The 20,883-nt window shown below is 37.7% G+C and overlaps 1 protein-coding gene across 7 annotated transcripts in view; it reads right to left on the reverse strand.

The window, feature by feature from the left end:
• The window catches only part of LOC106079466 (nitric oxide synthase-like), a 229,719-nt gene that overhangs the window by 33,049 nt on the left and 175,787 nt on the right, over positions 1-20,883 (reverse strand). For all 7 annotated transcript variants that reach the window (XM_056005594.1, XM_056005595.1, XM_056005596.1 and 4 more), the window contains 7 exons: positions 20,326-20,476; positions 15,100-15,242; positions 11,958-12,120; positions 11,693-11,784; positions 9,636-9,777; positions 9,400-9,539; positions 7,989-8,163 (listed from right to left, as the gene is read on the reverse strand). In XM_056005594.1, the coding sequence (XP_055861569.1) occupies positions 7,989-8,163; positions 9,400-9,539; positions 9,636-9,777; positions 11,693-11,784; positions 11,958-12,120; positions 15,100-15,242; positions 20,326-20,476 (1,006 nt within the window). The remainder of the gene's footprint in view (positions 1-7,988; positions 8,164-9,399; positions 9,540-9,635; positions 9,778-11,692; positions 11,785-11,957; positions 12,121-15,099; positions 15,243-20,325; positions 20,477-20,883) is intronic.

Below are 20,883 nucleotides of genomic sequence, written 5' to 3' on the forward strand. Positions count from 1 at the left end.
AGACTTTGAATAAATATTGTGAGAATAGTAGGTATTCGGACTAAAATGAATAATTATTTAATAATAGACCATATCACAAAAAGTCTTTGTTACTCATTTTATTTATCTTTTTTTTTTTTTTTCATTGATAATATCCGACTTACGATGTCCGAAAGTAGGTAAATTGTGCCAGGACCCATAACACTTACTAACCAAACAAGTTTAATCTAAAAATATTTTATTAATTCCAAAACGGCAACATTTGTAATTAGTAGCCAGGTTTATTTGCCACCATAAATTTGATTTCTCTCGTACCCACTTCAGTGTTGAAGTGTTTTTTTCCCCCTCTGTATTGATTGTTTCCTAGAGTTTAAAAAGTCGCATTCACTGACCCTCATAAATACCTGACTACTGGGGCTCCGACAGAAGCGGCTTCGTTGCCCGGCAACCGTAGGACTTATCAAGAGTAGTCACAGATTCTTCTAGCTTTGTTTTCACCCATTGTTTCTCTCCCTTTCGATGGCGAGGTGGGGGCGGCGGTGGGGCCCCCTTTAATGTGAAACACTGATTTGTTGTGTCAATATTTGATTGTAGGTCTTAGGGTGAAGTACACAAGTGTTGATAAATAATACATAGCTCGCGGCTCTCGCAAGTAGGTCAAATACAGACTGCAGACGACAACAGGGCATACAGAAATTGAAATTCTTCATGAAACGTAACATTCACCCATTACACAGATGGTAGAAAAGCTAAATATGAATATACTTTCTCTGTCTCTGTCTCTCTTTCTCTCTTCCTCTCCCTTTTTCTGTCTCCCTCTCCTTCTCTCTCTTTCTTTCTCTCTTTCTCTCTCTTTCTTTCTCTCTCTCTCTCTCTTTCTCTCTCTCCCTTCCTCTCTCTTTCTCTCTCTCTCTCTTTCTCTCTCTCCCTTCCTCTTTCTTTCTCTCTCTCTCTCTTTCTCTCTCTCTCTCTCTTCCTTTCTCTTTTTCTATCTTTCTCTTTTTCTTTCTCTCTCTCCCTTCTTCTCTCTCTTTCTCTCTCTCCCTTCCTCTCTCTCTTTCTCTCCCTTCCTCTTTTTTTTCTCTCTCTCTCTCTTTCTCTCTCTCTACCTCTCTTCCTCTCTGTCCCTTTCTCTTTTTTCTCTCTCTTTCTCTCTCTCTACCTCTCTCCCTCTCTCTTCCTTTCTCTTTTTCTATCTTTCTTTTTCTTTCTCTCTCTCCCTTCATCTCTCTTTCTCTCTCTTTCTCTCTCTCTACCTCTCTTCTTCTCTGTCCCCTTTCTCTTTTTCTACCTCTTTCTCTGTCTCCCTCTCTCTTTCTCTCTCTCTTTCTCTCTCTTTCTCTCTCACACACACTCAGACACACACTTCCACACTGGTTGTATGATATGCACTCTGGCCTGACGTCCGGTGGTGATTAATGTTCCGGGTTCGAACCCTGACCGCTGCGATCCACCGTCGTCGTACGTGAGGTTCAGGCTAGGATGTAATTATCTTCAGAATCTGAAGGAACATCCGAAACATGTCAAACAAACCAATAAAAGGGAATAGGACCTAAGCAATCAGCATGCTGTAAATATGTAGATCTATATTAATTAGGGTTAAGACAAAATTGTCTGTTACGCTTGCGCCAACTAGAAGAAATCTATTTCCGGTACGCTTCTTAATGGCGCTTCCGTTTCTATGGCCCAGTTGCATTAATTCTAACTTATGCCACGAACTATTTTCAATCTGGTTAAATCCATTTAAACTAATCTGCAGTGCAGATTTGTCAAAATCTTGCATGTATTTTACAAAAACAATTTGAGCGATTTTGAGGCCAGTTATAATAATGTAATCCAGTTGGCTTCGCATTTTTGCGCTATTCAATTTTGGCTTAGTCATCATATGAATCCTTGGGCCATAGGCCTCTTTTCTTTGCCTCTTTTTTTTTGTGGACTTGATATGCCTCTTTTGTGGGCTTTTTATTTATTTATTCATTTATTTATTTATTTTTAAATTAATTTTTTAATTTTTATTTCAGAATTCACAAATATTAAATCATAAAGAATTAAAGAGAAAATTTGAAACATGATTAACCTAAACTTAATTACTTTACGAAAATATAATAATAGTAATGAAAATATTAATAGCAAAGACATACAACATAACTATTGAAACCATCAGAGACAGAAAAATGATACAAGGATTAGAATATCAACAAGTAAAGTATAACCAACCAAAATTAAAAGCAAATACACACCAACACATGCATGACTGCACCCACATACCAAATATATAAATAAACATCATTATTATTTTAAAAAAAATAGATATTTTATTGGTGTACATAACTTTGAATTTCTTAAAAGAACACTTCCGTCATTACAGTACTTCTATTCAAGTCATTTTTAAATATTACCAGCAGCGCACTCTATAGTTATATACACTTTGCATACTATTGTGAATACGATATAAGTGTGAACTTTTGTATAACGTAATAAACGAATGAATACGTCCGACCCGCAGGGGCCTCCCACGAGTCTTTGATCCATTCAATCGCTACCTTTTTATTTTCTTTTAGTTTAGTATTTTCAGTCTTTGAGATGTCAAACCGGCAGTCGTCAAAAGATTACATCAAGTATAGGTTGTTCTTTTGCTCGGTCTATTCATAGTCCTTCAAGCAAGACCCGGATGACCTAAAGCTACCTCTAAATTGGTCAAGCACAACATATGACCTAATTGTGACACCTCATTTACAAGGCCAGGATTTCTCAACCTGTTGAGGCTTGGCTCCGCATGTTTGAAAGAGATATTGAAAATAACAAGCACATTTTTTTTAGCAAGATCGGGTTTCAAAACAAGGAAATCCTAGGCCGAACTGGGAGTCGAACACTTAGTGAGGTTGTGACAGAGCGTCGCATGAAGCTTGCGGGACATGTTCTACGACAAAACTAACTACGCATACCAAGAGTTGCGATGACATGGAGGCCAATAGCAAACAGGGACGTCCTCGTATAACTTGGCACCACAATTTCATGGAGGACCTCAGAACAGTGGACACCAGGTGGGAGGAGGCTTCAGACTGTTATGACATGATTAGGAATTAGTTATTTGTTTCGGGAATAGGGTGAAAGTTTTACTTAGCGACGATGACGTAAAGTTGGTTAAAAAACAAGAACGCTCTAAGTGACGCTAAAAAGAAGACGCTTCTTGTAGAGCAGTACAATAGATATACGGATTTACGGACATAGCTGACATCGGACGATTCCCTTCTTGATTATTAAATATCGTTATAGAACAACATCAGCGTCGACTGCATATTTGATTGTTTCGGCCTTTCGCCGGTGTTACTGAAGTAGTTGAGTTCAGCGTTACTTCCAGTCAGATGTACACTAGACATATTGCCAAGAATCAACACCGCGCGGAGGCCTTAACAAGACATTGCCAGTGACAGATCTTTCAGGAGACAGCTTGCCGCCCAATGCGCTGAACGGCGCCGGAGCAACTTAGTCTAAGTTTTAGAAAAAAAGGAATTTTAAGTTCGCGCCTACAAAAAATGGCTGTCTTGGCGGCAAGTTCATAAATAGCCAGACGTTTGGTGTATCAGGTGTACAGAAGAAATGTAGTGCTGACAAGCTAGGTGTTTTTTTTTTATATTTGTGTACAACTTTTAAGTACTGCAGAATCCAATGTTCTAAGCTCTTCTGTTTCTTGATTTCATTGAGTTAATTGAGTTGAGTTTAATTTAAATTGCTTTCATATAGTGCATCTTACAGCTTACTCACAGCGTCATGGTTCAATCCCTTTTGTGGACCAGTTAGGTTTTTTTTTTTAGGGGGGAGGGGTATCTGGTTAGAAGGTTTTCCGTGCTGCCTTCAAGCGCTCATCAAACACATTAGAACTCGAGAACCCTTGTTAGGTGACGCAGCCACCCAGCCACATATCCCATTAGAAGCCATGGAGTTCAGTTCAGCGAGCGTCCTTGACATTGTCTATCGTGAAAATCTCCAGTAGTAAAAGTACTTATAAATAAAAAAAATAATAAAAAAAAAACGTATTCAGAATCACAGAACCAGAATTTAGTTTTAAAAGAAATGTATGAGGTTGGGGGAGAGAGGAGGGAGCGCCAACAGCGACATCAATAACTACGAAACTCCAAATAAAAAAAAAGTATTAGAGATTTCCTACTTTCTTTGGGGACATATGAAACGTGGCTTTTACAGACAAAACAAGACAACACACCACACAACATACAACACAGCACAACATACAGCACAAAACAACAACTCTGTTTGATTCTATAATTAGCTGATTTATATAAGGATTCTATTATAACCTTTCATTCATTATAACAGTGGCGTAGCTATGGTGGGGGAAGGAGGGGGAAGAATTTGAAAATCCCCCCGGGCCCCCACTTGAAGAGGGTCCCCAAGGGAGTGTTTTTTTACATTAAAAATTAAATGTTACGCAAAATGCAGGGGGCCCCAAAGAGGTCAAGCCTTCTGGGCCCCCCAAACGATGGAAAATTCCTAGCTACGCCCCTGCATTATAATGTCTAAATCTAGGTATTTTTGAGTCTTTAGTCTGTGTAACTGATTAATCATGTATAATTAGTTTTTATTTGTTTCAGGTTGTTTTTTTTTTTTATATGTTAGCCTACTCTTAATTATTGACAGGGTAGAAGGACATCGGAGACAGGCTTCAATTTGAGTTGTTTAATCCATCTGATTCTCTTCGGAAAATTTCAGTATCTTGAGTCGTTTTTATTGTTATGCGAACAGACTAACTTTTGTTCCTGGACCTATGCCATGGACCTCATTCACCAATCGTAAACAAACAACATTTAGTCACGTGATTCTCTATCTCTTCTATACAAATTACGATCTAAAGTTTCATACACAATGGCTATCACGTGACAGTTTTTTTCGTTGTTTTATCAATATTAGCACGTGACTAAATGTTTGCTTACGATTGGTGAATGAGGTCCATTAGGTAGGCCTACAAGTCATTTAAGTAAATTAGAAACAGTAGTGGAACTAAGACAGTTCCTTGACATTTATCAAAATGTTCATATCAGGTCTCCTGAATCTCTTACATTGGAGTAACATATCTTAGTTCCACATTTATTAAAATGTCCATATCCGGTTGTCTGAACCTCCTACATTTTAATTCTTTTAACATTTCTTCTCATCTGTTATCTAGATCTATACATTTACAAATTACATTGAAGTTAACAATCAACGAAACCAGACTCCACACTAAATAAGTTTTGTGTTGTTAGTTAGAGTTTAGGCCACGTGATCGCGTTGGGCCAATCAGTCGGCCGCACGTGATTGATCTAACCAATCGACTTACGTTGCCGAAGCTCGTGAACATATAGCACGCGACAGGCAGCAGAACTGAAGGGGAAAGGTACGAAAAGGGGGGCGGTGAAGAGATCCTCTGCTCTCATTGCGCGTGGACAAAATCTAATTAGGGAATCGGAACAATACGATGGGGGATCGGTGAGCCGCGCGCTAGTCAAGGAAAGAGTCTTCTCAGTCCCCTTACTCCCCTTTAACCTAAAGTCTCAGTACTAAGCTTTGGTTTAATTAACAGCGTGATAATGCAGGGTCAGAGTCTCAGATACCTCGTCCAATCTTGCATGTTGGTGTATATAATGTAAAATTATAGATCCTGTGCGTTTATGCACCTATGACAGATAATTATAGATATAGATACTGAGATGTTGTATTTTAACAGGTATATGATAATTTGTATACAATTTGAGCACCGTAATATCAAAATTACTATGTATTTTTCGAGTGTAGCACAAAATAATTTTCGCACAGATTTATAATGTCAAAGTTTGGCTTATGTATAGTTACATATTTACATACATGAACCAAACTAATTGATGCAATTACACAATTATATGAGCTGTATTCTCTAAAAAAAAAGTATTTTCTATGTTTATATTATTATATGTAGAAACAGAACAAGTGATGTATCGGTTGAACTGAATCCTATTCGAATACAAGTCTAAAGAATAATGAAATCGACTACGTTTATATCTAAAGAAACAGAACCTGTGATGTATAGGATGAACTGAATCCTATTCGAATACAAGTCTAAAAAATAGTTAAATCGACTACGTTTATATCTGTAGAAACAGAACAAGTGATGTATAGGATGAACTGAATCCTATTCGAATACAAGTCTAAAAAACAGTGAAATCGACTACGTTTATATCTGTAGTACGTTATAAAACCAAATCCACATGCACAAAAAAAAAATGGCGGCAGCCATTCAAGCCGTCTGCTATTTCTATGACGTCTGAGTCATCACGTTCATTAAAGAATTCCCAGCATGCAGCACCGATGAACCAAAAGTCGGAAACGCCAAGGGGGGTAAGTCGGTGGTGTAAGTCAGCATTAGGTCACAAAGAAACTATCACCGAAATGGGATAGTCACCACTTACCCTTAAAAACATGGTAACAGTAGTGCTATTAAAATAATAGCCAGAACGAGGCAATAAATTAAATATTTTTTATGTGGTACTATTTGTAAATCTAGTTTGACATAGTTTACACACGCAACCAAATACCCTGAAAGCGTGTGTGTGTTTCGTGTATATAGAAGTACAAGATGAATTTGTAATCACATTCCAGAGGGCATTCCATTGGAAGCGGATTCTATGTTTTAAAAAGTTATATATTGCTAGATTAAAATACAGTAAAACATTGGTCATTAGAAGTAAAAAAAAAAGTAATGGCATGTCTGAAGAAGTCCTCTTGTGAAGATTTTGCAAGACTTTAGCTTACTTCCCATGTCAAAAAGTTCATTTCCCATGTCAAAAAGTTCATTTCCCATGTCAAAATGTTCATTTCCCATGTCAAAAAGTTCATTTCCCATGTCAAAAAGTTCATTTCCCATGTCAAAAAGTTCATTTCCCATGTCAAAAAGTTCATTTCCCATGTCAAAAAGTTCATTTCCCATGTCAAAAAGTTCAATTTCCACGAGAATTAAAGAGGAGACATCGTGATGGAGAGGCTTTGCTAGAAGAGGCATTGAAGTAGAGACATTGAAAGAAGAGGCATCGAGAGATGCATTAAAAGAGAGACATCTTATCTTATATGATACACACGTTACTTATTAACCTATGCGTCATGCATTCAGTCATGCATGTTAACCAATGACCTAAATTCTGCCAAGTCACTGGTTTTCCCGGCTGACTCAGGCAACCCATTCCATATTCTAATAGCACTAGGGAAGAAGGAGCGTTTGTACAAATCTGAGTAAAAAGAGACATTGAGAGATGCCTAAGGTAAGAGAGACATTGATAGAAGAGAATTCGTGAAACGATTGAACAGAAAGGAATTGAAAAGAGAGTATCTGAAAAGTGAAACAATGATAGTGGCTTCGGTATTAGAGGCTTTGAGAGGCTCCGGTACTACAGGCTTTGAGAGGCGTTGGTATTAGAAGCTTTTAGAGGCGTTGGTGTGGCGTTAGATGCTCTGAGAGTTGTTGGTGTTGGAGGCTTTGAGAAGCGTTGGTATTGGAGGCTTTGAGAAGCATTGGTATAAGAGACTTTGATGGGAGAGGCGCTGGTTTTAGAGGCTTTGAGTGGCATTGGTGTGACGTTAGATACTCTGAGAGGCGTTGGTGTTGGAGGCTTTGAGAAGCATTGGTATAAAAGGGTTTGATGGGAGTGGCGCTGGTTTTAGAGGCTTTGAGAGGCGCTGATATTGCGTTAGATGATCTGAGAGGCGTTGGTGTTGGAGGCTTTAAGAAGCATTGGTATAAGAGGCTTTGAGAGGAGAGGCGCTGGTTTTAGAGGCTTTGATATGCTATGATGTGGCGTTAGATGCTCTGAGAGGCGTTGGAGGCTTTGAGAAGCATTGGTATAAGAGGCTTTGAGAAGCATTGGTATAAGAGGCTTTGAGAGGAGAGGCGCTGGTTTTAGAGGCTTTGAGAGGCGTTGGTCAACACGATGGAAAAGGAACTGACTGTGTACAACAATTAAAATCTATTGAAAAATGGGACTCACCTCCAGCAGGTTGTATCTGTTAGAGTCGCAGAAGTCCCTGGCACCTATCTCTGTACCCATGTACCAGCCGTTGAATGGGCAGCAGGGGAACTCGAGGCCCCCGCAGTCAAACAGCATTCCGGATACTGCGGGCAGGGCGTACCACTTGAGTCCCATGTCAGAGAACCAGGGATACCTACATAGACAGGACACTAGAGGTCAGTTAGCAGACACTAATATTTAAGTTACAGAAGCTTATGACATGATTATATTCCACACAACTGTATTCCCCACAACTATATTTCACACAACTGTATATCCCACAACTGTATACCCCACAACTGTATTACCCACAGCTGTATTTCACACAACTGAATTACCCACAGCTTTCTTCTCCACAACTGTATTTCACACAACTGTATTTCCCACAACTGTATTCCACACAACTGTATTCCACACAACTGTGTTCAGGGCCTGTCTTATGCCACTGCAATCTATGCGGCCGCAGTGGGACCCGCACTTTCATAGCCCCCGCGCGAAATCTAGGTGTAAATAATTAAACCATTTTAAACTTATTATTAAAGGGTTATTGGAATTCTCCAGAAATCGCAAAATATACGAAAAAGTCATGAAAATCTCCTGAAATTATTAAAATCTTCTGAAAACACATGCAAATCTCCTTAAAAACAGACAAAATTGTCATTTGTAGGTGTCCTTCAGTATGGAAAACGCCAATCCTACTCGAGATTTAAAAAAAAAAAACGGCAATGTCAGCTTTCATTTAATAAAATTTTTATAATAACGAAATTTTTAACCAAAACACGAAGCTTTAATATTTAATTTAGTCACTGGCTAGTTGATAATAAATCTAAAAAGCAGATCGAATGAGTAGTGTAACTGATTTGATTTTCTGCGTGCGTCTAGCATGTCAAAAGGTCATGTCCAGTGTGTGTGTGTTTCATGTCCAGTATGTGTCAGTGTTATGTGAGACGTGCTGGTTTTATTCACTGTTTACTGTCGTCTAATTTTGTCGAATAGAGCCATGGTATTGGTAGACTAGTATTTATTGTTTCATTACAATTTATTCTGTAACAGTTTATGTTTTATTGGCTTTTTGTTGAAAAACTACAATCTTCTGTAGACGGCTCGTAAAGTTTATTTGACAGCGATTTTGTACTTGGTAAAGTATGAATAAAATGCAAAGACAAATTTATTTTCTAAAACAAAATCTTAACTTTCACGTATTATCCTTATCCTTACCCAGATTGGGCGCCGCGCAATCCATTTCGCATAGAGCCCCGCAACCTGTAGGACCGGCCCTGACTGTATTTACTTTTTAGTTGTCTTTCCCGAAGTGTCTCTGTGTTTAGGGATTTTATTAGTTTTTTTTTAAACAAAAAAATAACCTAAAATACAAAAGCAAATCTCTTACTTTGGATGTCTAATATTCACTTCCAGTATCAATTCTGGGGGGATCTCAAACCACTCCGGGTCCGAGCCTGCAGCAGACAGCACTAGTGGCAGGACATCAAACATTCCATATTTGGGCTTCCATCCGAGCTTGATGCATTGCTGCAGAAACAAAAATAGTCATTTAGAATTCATCTGGACCGATGTAGGCTATATCAGGATAAAAAAATCCTCATTGTTGGCAGCACTAGAACCTACATCTGTGAACTCAACGTTGGCAGGATCTCCTATGATCTTCCCATCATCCATCTTGTAGCCAGCGTAGCGAATCAGCTGAGCGTTCCAGACCCGGAAGTCTCGTCTGCCATCTTTGCGTTGCGGGAATATCGTAATGGCCGACCTGGCGAGAATGTAAACACTTAATCATTCCATAGACAGGGTCGACAAATTAATCATTTATTAATAATAAAGAATATTAAAGAAGAAGATAAATAATATAGAAGTTATACAACTATACGAGTGAAACTATTTTATCTTATGAAATAAACAGCTCCAAAAAAATAGTAGGCTAAAGATAGAAAGATTTTAAGAAGGACTACACATTTCTAAATCACAAATGAATAAAAGCTTGAACTCTTTATGTCACATTTTTTTGATATAATATGTGTTTTGATTTACAGATAATGAATGTGTCATTATTTTGCTTTTATTTGCAATAATAACTTAGTAATTGATGTTTTTCTGACATAATTTTCCTGCGCATCCAAAACGGTCAGACTTTCACCGGCTTTCTACGTGACGTCACAAATGCCTATTAATTTAATCTGATGAATTACTTTATAACGGAAAACCATACAGTAACGTTTATATTCTCGTAAAAGAAATATATCCTCGTCTAAGCCAGCGGTTCTCAACCTTTTATGCTCAGCGACCCCTTTTTATAATCCCTAACTCTGCCGCGACCCCCCCCCCCACAGCAATAGAAGAATAGACAATAACAATCCATATTTTTGATGGTCTTAGGCGACCCCTTCCAAATCGTCAATCGACCCCCAAGGGGGTCGCGACCCCACAGGTTGAGAACCCCTGGTCTAAGCAGTTCGATCTAGATCTTGTAAGCAAAGAAAAAAAATGCGTGTTAAAGGAGATTTACATGCTTGACTAACCACGGCAGTGTGTATCTTTTCGCCTGACCACTCAACACACAACAAACACTATCGCTTGGTTGTCTTGTCATGACTGACTACACGTAGTCTAGACTAGCCTTACACTGACCAGTCAGATCTGCGATCTATTTACTTCTTGGGACAGGGAGGGGCCTTAGACGAAAATGTTACTTTTTTTTCTTGAGTTGGTTGTCCTAATGCTTTTAAATCTATCTATTTATATATAACTATACCATAGCTCTGGACTAGGCCGTCACTAAGACATACAGCCTAACAGCTACTGTAAGAATGAAGCGACACGATTGGTCAAATATAGTTTCCCTTTCAGTATTGCTGAGAGAAGTGACGTATGGCTAACCTAAAAACCCCGTTTTTTTTTACATGTCAAGAATTTACTGTCTAGTTTATTAAATATAAATGTTTCTAAGCATTTAAATTAAAAAATGGAAAAATGTATACTATTACAACTTTCTACGCAGAATTCAAATATGTCCATAACTCAAATTTGAAAAACCATCGGAGTTTCCCTTTAACAAGCCACTTAATACGTCATATAGATAGTGTACACTAGTGAGATGAACTATAGAGATTTACACCACGAGAATGCAGCGCCAAAACAAGAAAAAGAAAAAAAAAAAAAAGGTTATATAATGGGAAGAACCGCTAATTAATGTCATATATCTCAAGATGGCAGGGTTTAGCTCCCTTTCTGGTATTTAAAACAAAATAAATTAAATTTTTGTATTGATTCATGCATGTGTAGTCATCGACAATGACTATTTTGTAAAATGTCAATAATGTCAACTAGATACGAGAATGGAAAGAGGGAGAGCAATGTCTACAAAACGTAATGACAGGAAAAAATCCATATAAACAGCCACGTCTCTGAATAAGAAGCATTTCTTTCCCTTTTCTATACCAAAAAAAAAATTGCCAATAATTAATTAAAAAATTTGTTAGTTGTTTTTTTTTTGAGTTGATTCATGTTTTGTTTGGTACAATAAATAGCTGTGTTAGGTTTTAACTTTGATCTGAGATTAGTTGTGGGAGAAATAACGTGTACAAACTTGTATCGGACAGTTAGTAGATATAGATATAAGATCTGAAATTGTATTTTAAAAAAACATTTATAGACAATGGGATTGGTACCTGAGGTTTCCTTTGTTAGTTCCGTATTTGATGTGGTTACACAGGGCCTCGTACATGCCTCGAGCAGTCAGTATATGCCTGGCATCAAACACCTGTTACAAGTTAATAAAAACAACTTAAAATATTCATTTTAATGAACTCTTGTTGTAGCACATAATAACAGTGTGTTTTGTGTAGGTTTTTATAATGAAAATAATTGGCCTTTCTGATTTTCATATCTCATATATATTCCGTTGTATAAATATCTGTCCAGTTACGTATTTACCTGTAGCTTGGACCATTGAATTCTGCCAATACAGCGAGGAGCATTCCTCCAGCCAAGTTTGGCGCCAAAAGTCAGTTCTGCAGTGGTCAACTCGTATGTGCCAGATTTCTCCACGGCGTCTGTGATTTCTGAGATTCTCTTAAAATGAGCAGGCGTGTTGTTCCTAGCGACGAAACAAAAACATCAATTTACAAGCAAAATCTCTGCTGTCTTATTTTATGAAACTACAGACGTTACTTCAAAAAAATAAGATGATTACGTCCTACGCGTGTTCCTAGGTCAATCTAGTCACGCATGTAAATCAATGACTTAAATTCCGCGAAGTCATTGTTTTTCGTGGCCGACTCAGGCACTAGGGGGAAAAGGAGCATTTGTACAAATTTGTCCTAGCATTAGGATCAATGAATGTGCCTTTATCTTTGTGTCTTTCTGAGTATTTAATTAGAGTTTCTTTTTGTATTTGAATATTATGGTTCAGTGTTTTATGTATAATTGCTACTTTATTTTAACTCTTCTATCCTGAAGGCTTTCTAAATTTAGCCTTCATCTTAGAATACATGAACCAAATGTCTTACAGGAAAAGTTACAGTACAGAATAATTTCATTATATTAATTATTATTAAAATGAAAGTTATACGCGTGGAATATGGGCCATTATTTATGCGTACGCTGGTGACTATGTGTTTGATGGAGAAAGCTTGTGATAAAATGAACTAAATGTACTAGACTTTAGTAATATTATTCTTTCACAAAATCTAACTCACTACAACAACATCACCTTTCAGTCTCACGTTCTGGAGTCGTCTCCCCCTAACTAAGGCCAGATGACGTCAATGCCAACTAGGTTACATCAATCGCAACCAATCGCTAACCTCTTCCCACAGTCACCATAGAAACACACACACTTCGTAACAAGTGGGCAAGGCGTTTCTAAACGATGGGAGTGGGGGGGGGGACCATGAAACAGAAATTATTACAGTTTTTAATGCTACATCAGTGGTTATTGGGACAGAGTATTTGGCGAATGTCCACTATTTGGCGAATGTCCACTATTTGGCGAGGGTCCACTATTTGCCGAATGTCCACTATTTGGCGAATATCCACTATTTGTCGAATTCCACTATTTGGCAAATATCCACTATTTGTCGAATGTCCACTATTTGGCAAATGTCCACTATTTGGCGAATGTCCACTTTTTGGCAAATGTCCACATTAGATCAATCTAAATACTAAGCGAGATCACACTGACATTATACTTGACAAGTCGCTCACTTGGTTGTAGTTTCTGATGGGAAATGTTTAAGACATATACTCAACAGTCTAGGGCTTCAAAAGCTGGAAAATAACCAAAAAAATGGCCTAAGGCGCCACAAACCAAAAAAATCGCATCACAAAATAAGGCGCCCCAAACCATGATTGACTTTATTTTTATATATATAAAAAAAATTCTTTTATTGCTTGACTGCACTTGCATTTTTAATTTAAAGACCAAAAAAAAATAAATAAAAATTGTATTAAGTTATTTGCCAATGTTGGCCCTGATGCTCTTTATAATTCCATCAGTGGCTGTTCACTCATTGAAAAACATCCGTGTGTAAAAAGATCACACCCTCTGGGCATCTAATCAACCCTGACACAGCCACACGCTATCCTGCACGCATGGGCACACACCCATCACGCACATCTACACACACACACCAACATGGAAACTTAGCTATTTCGATCGCTTGTACTCGGTAACCCTCTCGCAGGGCCTAGCCGTACAGAAGGGAAAAAAAATAGTGCATCACGCGATCGTTCGCAGGTATCATGTATTCTTCCGCCATCATAACGCTTCATACGAAAGAGCGTTGTTAATTAATGGTTTTACCGTACCGGCAACTGAGTATTCGGGGGGATGGGGGGAGAAAGAAAGGTTTATTAAAATATGATTGCTACAAATTTGCCATTTCCTGCCCCAGTTGTCGCGTTGTCATTAATATTCCTAACCCAATTCGGCAGCAAGATTGCAATTTGCCAAGGGGTTTTATTTCTAACACGCAACATACTATTTTTGTTGGAAGTCTTTTTTTTTTAACCATTCAGTAACGACTTAGATATAGCCATATTACAAGATCTCCAGGGCTCGCAAAGACCATCCTCCAGCGAACAGTACCAGGAGAAAGAAGAAGAGGCAGAAAAGAGAAAAGCGATGGGAGGACAACAATATAGAATGGACGGGTGGCCATTGAGAGAGGTTCTAAACAAGGCAAAAGACAGGGAGGAATGGAGAAAGACGGTCGACGAGTCTTGCTTGGTGCCCCCAACGGTCCAACAGACTAAGGGATAGGTAAAGGTATGGTAAAAACGACTGCGAATAATAACCTAGATACTAGTGAAAAAAATCTATAGGTTTATTCAATGCTATACTCTGAGCCAACATTGGAATAACAGGAAACAAAGACAGACAAGGGCAACTAATATTAAAAATATAAAAACAAGTTTGTTATAACAATTAAGTTTCTAAAATTCTATTTCACCTTTAGAATTCTGATAGTGGTCTATAATTTCGCACTCTATAAAGTTTTTGTAAGGATTCAATGTTGCGAGCAGTCTTTTCAGCGAGCTTGCAAAATCCTCTATAACATTCCAGCCCATTTTCTACATAGGACGGTGCGCAAGATGTTCTTTATTTGTTCAACTCCTTATTAAAAAACAAAGAAACATTTGAGTCGAGTGCGGGAATTCCCATTGAACCGTGTGCAACAAAAAAAAAAAAAAGCGTAAGCCAAATTTAATTTTAAGATGATTATATTTTGAACAATTAGCACGGTCAAACAAAAGATTTCAAAATTTCAGTGTATGGTAGGTTTTTTCAGAGACATACCTTAACTGTAAAATTTCTAGGAAAATCGTTAGAACCGTTTTCGAGAATCGTTTCCGCCCAGGTTTTTTTTTTTTTTGTTTTTTTTTTGAACTGATAAAAAATTTGCAAACTAAATAGAGGAGCTGTAAAAGAAAAATGGTTACAATGAAAAGTATGTTTTGGGCTACGAATGGTAGGTCTAGCTTCAAACGTTTAGGAATTGAGAAACGCTTTTCTTTGTTTTATTCGATCACGTGGTATTTGTCCTCTAACATCACGTGTACGTCTGGCACTCACTTTTTGATTGACGTGTAGTACTGCTCAATAAAATCTTTAGCGTGCAGGAGCAGCTCCTCCGTTGTCCTCGGCGCCCCGGGAGGGCGGTGAGCTTGCTGGGACATGAGGGAGCCCATACATCTGTCACTTGAGCACGGAACTGCCTGAAATATTCAAATAAAATCTTTTAAAAAATAAATAGTTTGAACCTAAAGGCTAATTAGGAGGCGCGTTGGCTGAGCGGTAAAGCGCTTGGCTTCCGAACCGGGGTCCGGGGTTCAAATCCTGGTGACTTGGATTTTGTAATTTCGGGATCTTCCTCCGAGTCCGCCCAGCTCTAATGGGTACCTGACGTTATTTGGGGAAAAGTAACGGCGGTTGGTCGTTGTGCTGGCCACATGACACCCTCGCTAACCGCAGGCCACAGAAACAGATGACCTTTGCATCATCTGCCCTATAGACCACAAGGTCTGAAAGGGGGACCTTTTATAACGGTAAATTACGTAATCAAGCAACATGAATATTTACAAGCTGGTCATGAAAACAAAGAAACATTTGAGTCGAGTGCGGGAATTCCCATTGAAGCGTGTGCGTGTGCAAAAAAAAAGCGGGAATTCCCATTGAAGCTTGTGCACAAAAAAAAAAAAAAGCGTAAAGACATGTTTCGTCTTCCACATGCTAGGAAATAGTCGCACATGTTCTCCTTCTTTATAGGTGCCAACAGAGCAGGGAACGGGTTGACAGAATTCAGGACAACCAATAACTTAGCAGAGTTTTAAGTCCCTCTTTAGAATGTATGACTAGATTGCACATGGAAATGCGTAGGACGAAATCAAAGTCTTTTTTGAAGTAACGTCTGTAATTTATAAGATAAGATAATAATGTCTATTTTTTTAAAACGTCTGTATTGTATAAGATAAGATGGATACACGTAATAATGTCTTTTTTTTTGGAACTTCTGTATTGTATAAGATGATAAGATGGATACATTTAATAATTTCTTTTTTTTGTTTTTTTTGTTTTAGGAATGTCTGTATTGTATAAGATAAGAGAAGATGGATACACGTAATAATGTCTTTTTTTTTTTTTTTTTTTTGAAACGTCTGTATTGTATAAGATAAGATACTTTAAAGGAAGAAAAGAATTATATGTACAAGGTGTTGATTGTGTTTCCGAATGATGTAAAGCTCGTCTGTTCCAATGGTTCACATTTAACGAGAGTGCCAGGTGGCCAGCACAACGACCAACTGCCAACTCACAACAAATGGCAGGTCGTCCTGTCCAAAAGCTGCAACCTTTACCGGGATTCGAACTCGTGAATCAGTGCTTAGAAGCCAAGCACTTTACCACTTGGCCAACATGTTCCATACGCATACTTATAAAACAAAGTCAAAGTCCAGTCACTAGCCAAGACCTTGCCAGACAGATATACAAGTCTAATTAGATTGACAGACAGTGCTCGCTCACACCACGAGACGAAGGGAACGTGGCAAGGGTCAAAGCTCAGCGCGCGCTGCTCTCACGAGCTGAATCTCGTCTGCTAAATCCAACAAGTGTTCCGAGTTACTGTTCTTGTCTAAGTCAAAAAAAAGTCAGATAACTTTTTCATCCCGCTGGTTGATGTCGCATTAGCTACTCGGCCAAAGAGTGATCAAATGGAAGTGACCGCTGCGCTGACCCTATTAAATAACAGGAGAAAATGACAGACCACTGTCAAATTAGAGCGCGCTATATTTCTTCGCGCTCTATAACGGCGGTTAAGCGGTCTATCCTATGTCGAAGGGGGGTAATTATGTCATCTGTGTGTTCGAATTGAAGTTAATTTTAGAACAAGACAAACATTAAAATGCTTTTCTTAACTCTTTCTCTCCGTAATTATTTACCACATTCTGGTGGAATCAACGTTGGTATCGTCAGTTAGGAGAGAAAGAGTTAAGAAGACAATACCCTCCTTAATACAGTTTATAGAGCGATTGTTTTTCTCTTAATAACAAATGAATGTTAGCTTCAAAAAAAAAAAAGAATATTTTTTACCCCCCCCCCCCCAGGTTAATTAAGTTAATTTTAGAACAAGACAAACATTAAAATGCTTTTCTTAACTCTTTCTCTCCGTAATTATTTACCACATTCTGGTGGAATCAACGTTGGTATCGTCAGTTAGGAGAGAAAGAGTTAAGAAGACAATACCCTCCTTAATACAGTTTATAGAGCGATTGTTTTTCTCTTAATAACAAATGAATGTTAGCTTCAAAAAAAAAAGAATATTTTTTACCCCCCCCCCATTCCCCCCCCCCCCTCGCCCTCACACTGACAAAGAATCCTGGTTAAGCGAATGTATAGATGTACTGGACTTTATCAGTTTCCAATGATGGGCCTTTAGATATAGGTTTAGAAGACAATGCGCCAAATGCTCATGAAAAGCGGAAATACCCGAAGACGTAGAGTCCGTTCAAAGTAAATATTTTCTAGTTCTCTAGCCAAATTAAATTTTTTTTTTTTTTTTGGTTGAAAATTCATAACCGTCAAACTCGAGTTCCCAGTGGGTCCAACGATGTAACAAAGTAAAAAGTTGCCCTCTCAGACCTTGCGATTTATGGGGCAGATGATGTAAAGGTCATCTGTTTCTGTGGCCCACGGTTGACGAAGGTGTTATGTGGGCAGCACAACGGTCACTTTTCCCCAACCAAAGTCATTAGAGCTGGGTGGACTCGGAGGCGCCCAAAGATCATGAATTTAAAAAAAAATAATTCTTCGCCAGGATTCGAACCCGGGACCCCCAGTTCGGAAGCTAAGCGCTTTACCACCAAGCCACCGCGCCTGTAAACGATGTACAGCAACTGTCAAATTTCTAGGAAAATCGTTAGAGCCGTTTTGGAGATCCGTGTCCACCCAGATTTCACCCACCCTGAAGTTTCCACAAATGGACGAGTTAATAGAGGTAATGTAAAAAGTCAAACTTTTATAGATCAAATATTGTTTCGTTTCCTGGATTCTTTGGATGATCAAAAGGATACAAGTTTTTAAACTCTGGTTTAGAGCAGTGAGTAAATTATTCAATAGTATATAGAAGATTTTAATTAATGAACTCAATGAGATTTGATTTGATTTGTTGATTTGAGTATCCTGCAACTGCTATCTTCCAATCTTTTTGAAGTTGTTTTTTTTTTTTTTTTAGGTTCCATTGTATTTCACCTACATTTCCCCAGATTGCTTTCCCTTCTTTTACTCTATATTTTATAACTGTAATCGTTCAATCTTTTCAAGTTTTTTTTTGTGTTCTTTAGGTTCCATTGTATTTCCCCCACATTTCCTCAAATCGCTTTCCCTTCTTTTACTCTATATTTTATAACTGTAATCGTTCAATCTTTTTCAAGTTTTTTTTTTGTGTTCTTTAGGTTCCATTGTATTTCCCCCACATTTCCTCAAATCGCTTTCCCTTCTTTTACTCTATATTTTATAACTGTAATCGTTCAATCTTTTCAAGTTTTTTTTTGTGTTCTTTAGGTTCCATTGTATTTCCCCCACATTTCCTCAAATCGCTTTCCCTTCTTTTACTCTATATTTTATAACTGTAATCGTTCAATCTTTTTCAAGTTTTTTTTTTGTTCTTTAGGTTCCATTGTATTTCCCCCACATTTCCTCAAATCGCTTTCCCTTCTTTTACTCTATATTTTATAACTGTAATCGTTCAATCTTTTCAAGTTTTTTTTTTGTTCTTTAGGTTCCATTGTATTTCCCCCACATTTCCTCAAATCGCTTTCCCTTCTTTTACTCTATATTTTATAACTGTAATCGTTCAATCTTTTTCAAGTTTTTTTTTGTGTTCTTTAGGTTCCATTGTATTTCCCCCACATTTCCTCAAATCGCTTTCCCTTCTTTTACTCTATATTTTATAACTGTAATCGTTCAATCTTTTTCAAGTTTTTTTTTTGTTCTTTAGGTTCCATTGTATTTCCCCCACATTTCCTCAAATCGCTTTCCCTTCTTTTACTCTATATTTTATAACTGTAATCGTTCAATCTTTTCAAGTTTTTTTTTTGTTCTTTAGGTTCCATTGTATTTCCCCCACATTTCCTCAAATCGCTTTCCCTTCTTTTACTCTATATTTTATAACTGTAATCGTTCAATCTTTTTCAAGTTTTTTTTTGTGTTCTTTAGGTTCCATTGTATTTCCCCCACATTTCCTCAAATCGCTTTCCCTTCTTTTACTCTATATTTTATAACTGTAATCGTTCAATCTTTTTCAAGTTTTTTTTTTTGTTCTTTAGGTTCCATTGTATTTCCCCCACATTTCCTCAAATCGCTTTCCCTTCTTTTACTCTATATTTTATAACTGTAATCGTTCAATCTTTTCAAGTTTTTTTTTTGTTCTTTAGGTTCCATTGTATTTCCCCCACATTTCCTCAAATCGCTTTCCCTTCTTTTACTCTATATTTTATAACTGTAATCGTTCAATCTTTTCAAGTTTTTTTTTTGTGTTCTTTAGGCTCCATTGTATTTCCCCCACATTTCCTCAAATCGCTTTCCCTTCTTTTACTCTCGGTCTGTCTTTTATTGACGTGAACCGGATCTCAAAAAGTGATGACGTAAACAAAGAGCAGATAACTGTGATGAAGTTAAATATAAAATGCGTCTAGCAATTTCTTTCCTTAGCTCCAGTGAAAGAAGAAGAATATGTTTCAAGATGTCAGTTCTTGACCTCTTTGAAGATTAATTGAAGTAAAGGGTGTTACAAACAAATATGCGGTCATAAGAGTTACTGTATCGTGGGTCACTCAGATACATGGTTTGGGGGTGGAGGGAGAAATAATGAAAAATCAGCAAGGATTAATCTTGAGAAATAAATAGAGAGAAAGAGAGATAACGCGAGAGAGAGAGAGAGAGAGAGAGAGAGAGAGAGAGAGAAAAGGAGAGAGAAATAAAAAGGATAAATAGAGGGGAAAAGAGAGAAAAAAAGAAAATGTAAGAAAGTGAAAGAAAGAAAGAAAGGACAAAAAGAGAACGAGAAAAAGAGAGAAAGAGAGAAAAGGAGACAGAAAAAAAGAGAGGGACAGAGAGAAAAAAAAAAGAGAAGAAAGAAAAAGAGAGAGAGACAGACAGAAAGAGACAGAGAGAAAAAGAGAGATAGAAAGAAAAAGAGACAGAGAAAAAGAGAGAGAGGTTAGGGATTAAAAACTAGAAAAAAAAAGAGAAAAGAGAAATGTTTTAGTTTTTCTTTCAAAATTTCCAATTGAAATTTCCACTCACCGCTATGGCCTTCTGGTGCAGAATGTCCACGTAAGTCTTGTCGTCCAGCAGATTCTTGACCTTGGCAAATCTCTTGGGGCTGGCCATGCTGGTACTGACTGAGCCACGTCTGTCCGAGGACTTTCTCCGGCCTATTGAAGGGGAACTGGCTCTGAAAAGTCAATGAAGGACAAACGTATTAGCTGTACGATACAGTTTATTTAACAGTGACATTAGTACTACCGTACTAGGAACATTAGTACTACTAGGAACATTAGTACTACCAGGAACATTAGTACTACCAGGAACATTAGTACTACCAGGAACATTGGTACTACTAGGAACATTAGTACTTCTAGGAACATTAGTACTACTAGGAACATTAGTACTTCTAGGAACATTAGTACTACCAGGAACATTAGTACTACCAGGAACATTAGTACTACCAGGAACATTAGTACTACCAGGAACATTAGTACTTCTAGGAACATTAGTACTACTAGGAACATTAGTACTACCAGGAACATTAGTACTACCAGGAACATTAGTACTACCAGGAACATTAGTACTACTAGGAAC

This window comes from Biomphalaria glabrata, chromosome 12, assembly GCF_947242115.1.
Source record: "Biomphalaria glabrata chromosome 12, xgBioGlab47.1, whole genome shotgun sequence".
NCBI classification, from domain to species: Eukaryota; Metazoa; Mollusca; class Gastropoda; family Planorbidae; genus Biomphalaria; species Biomphalaria glabrata.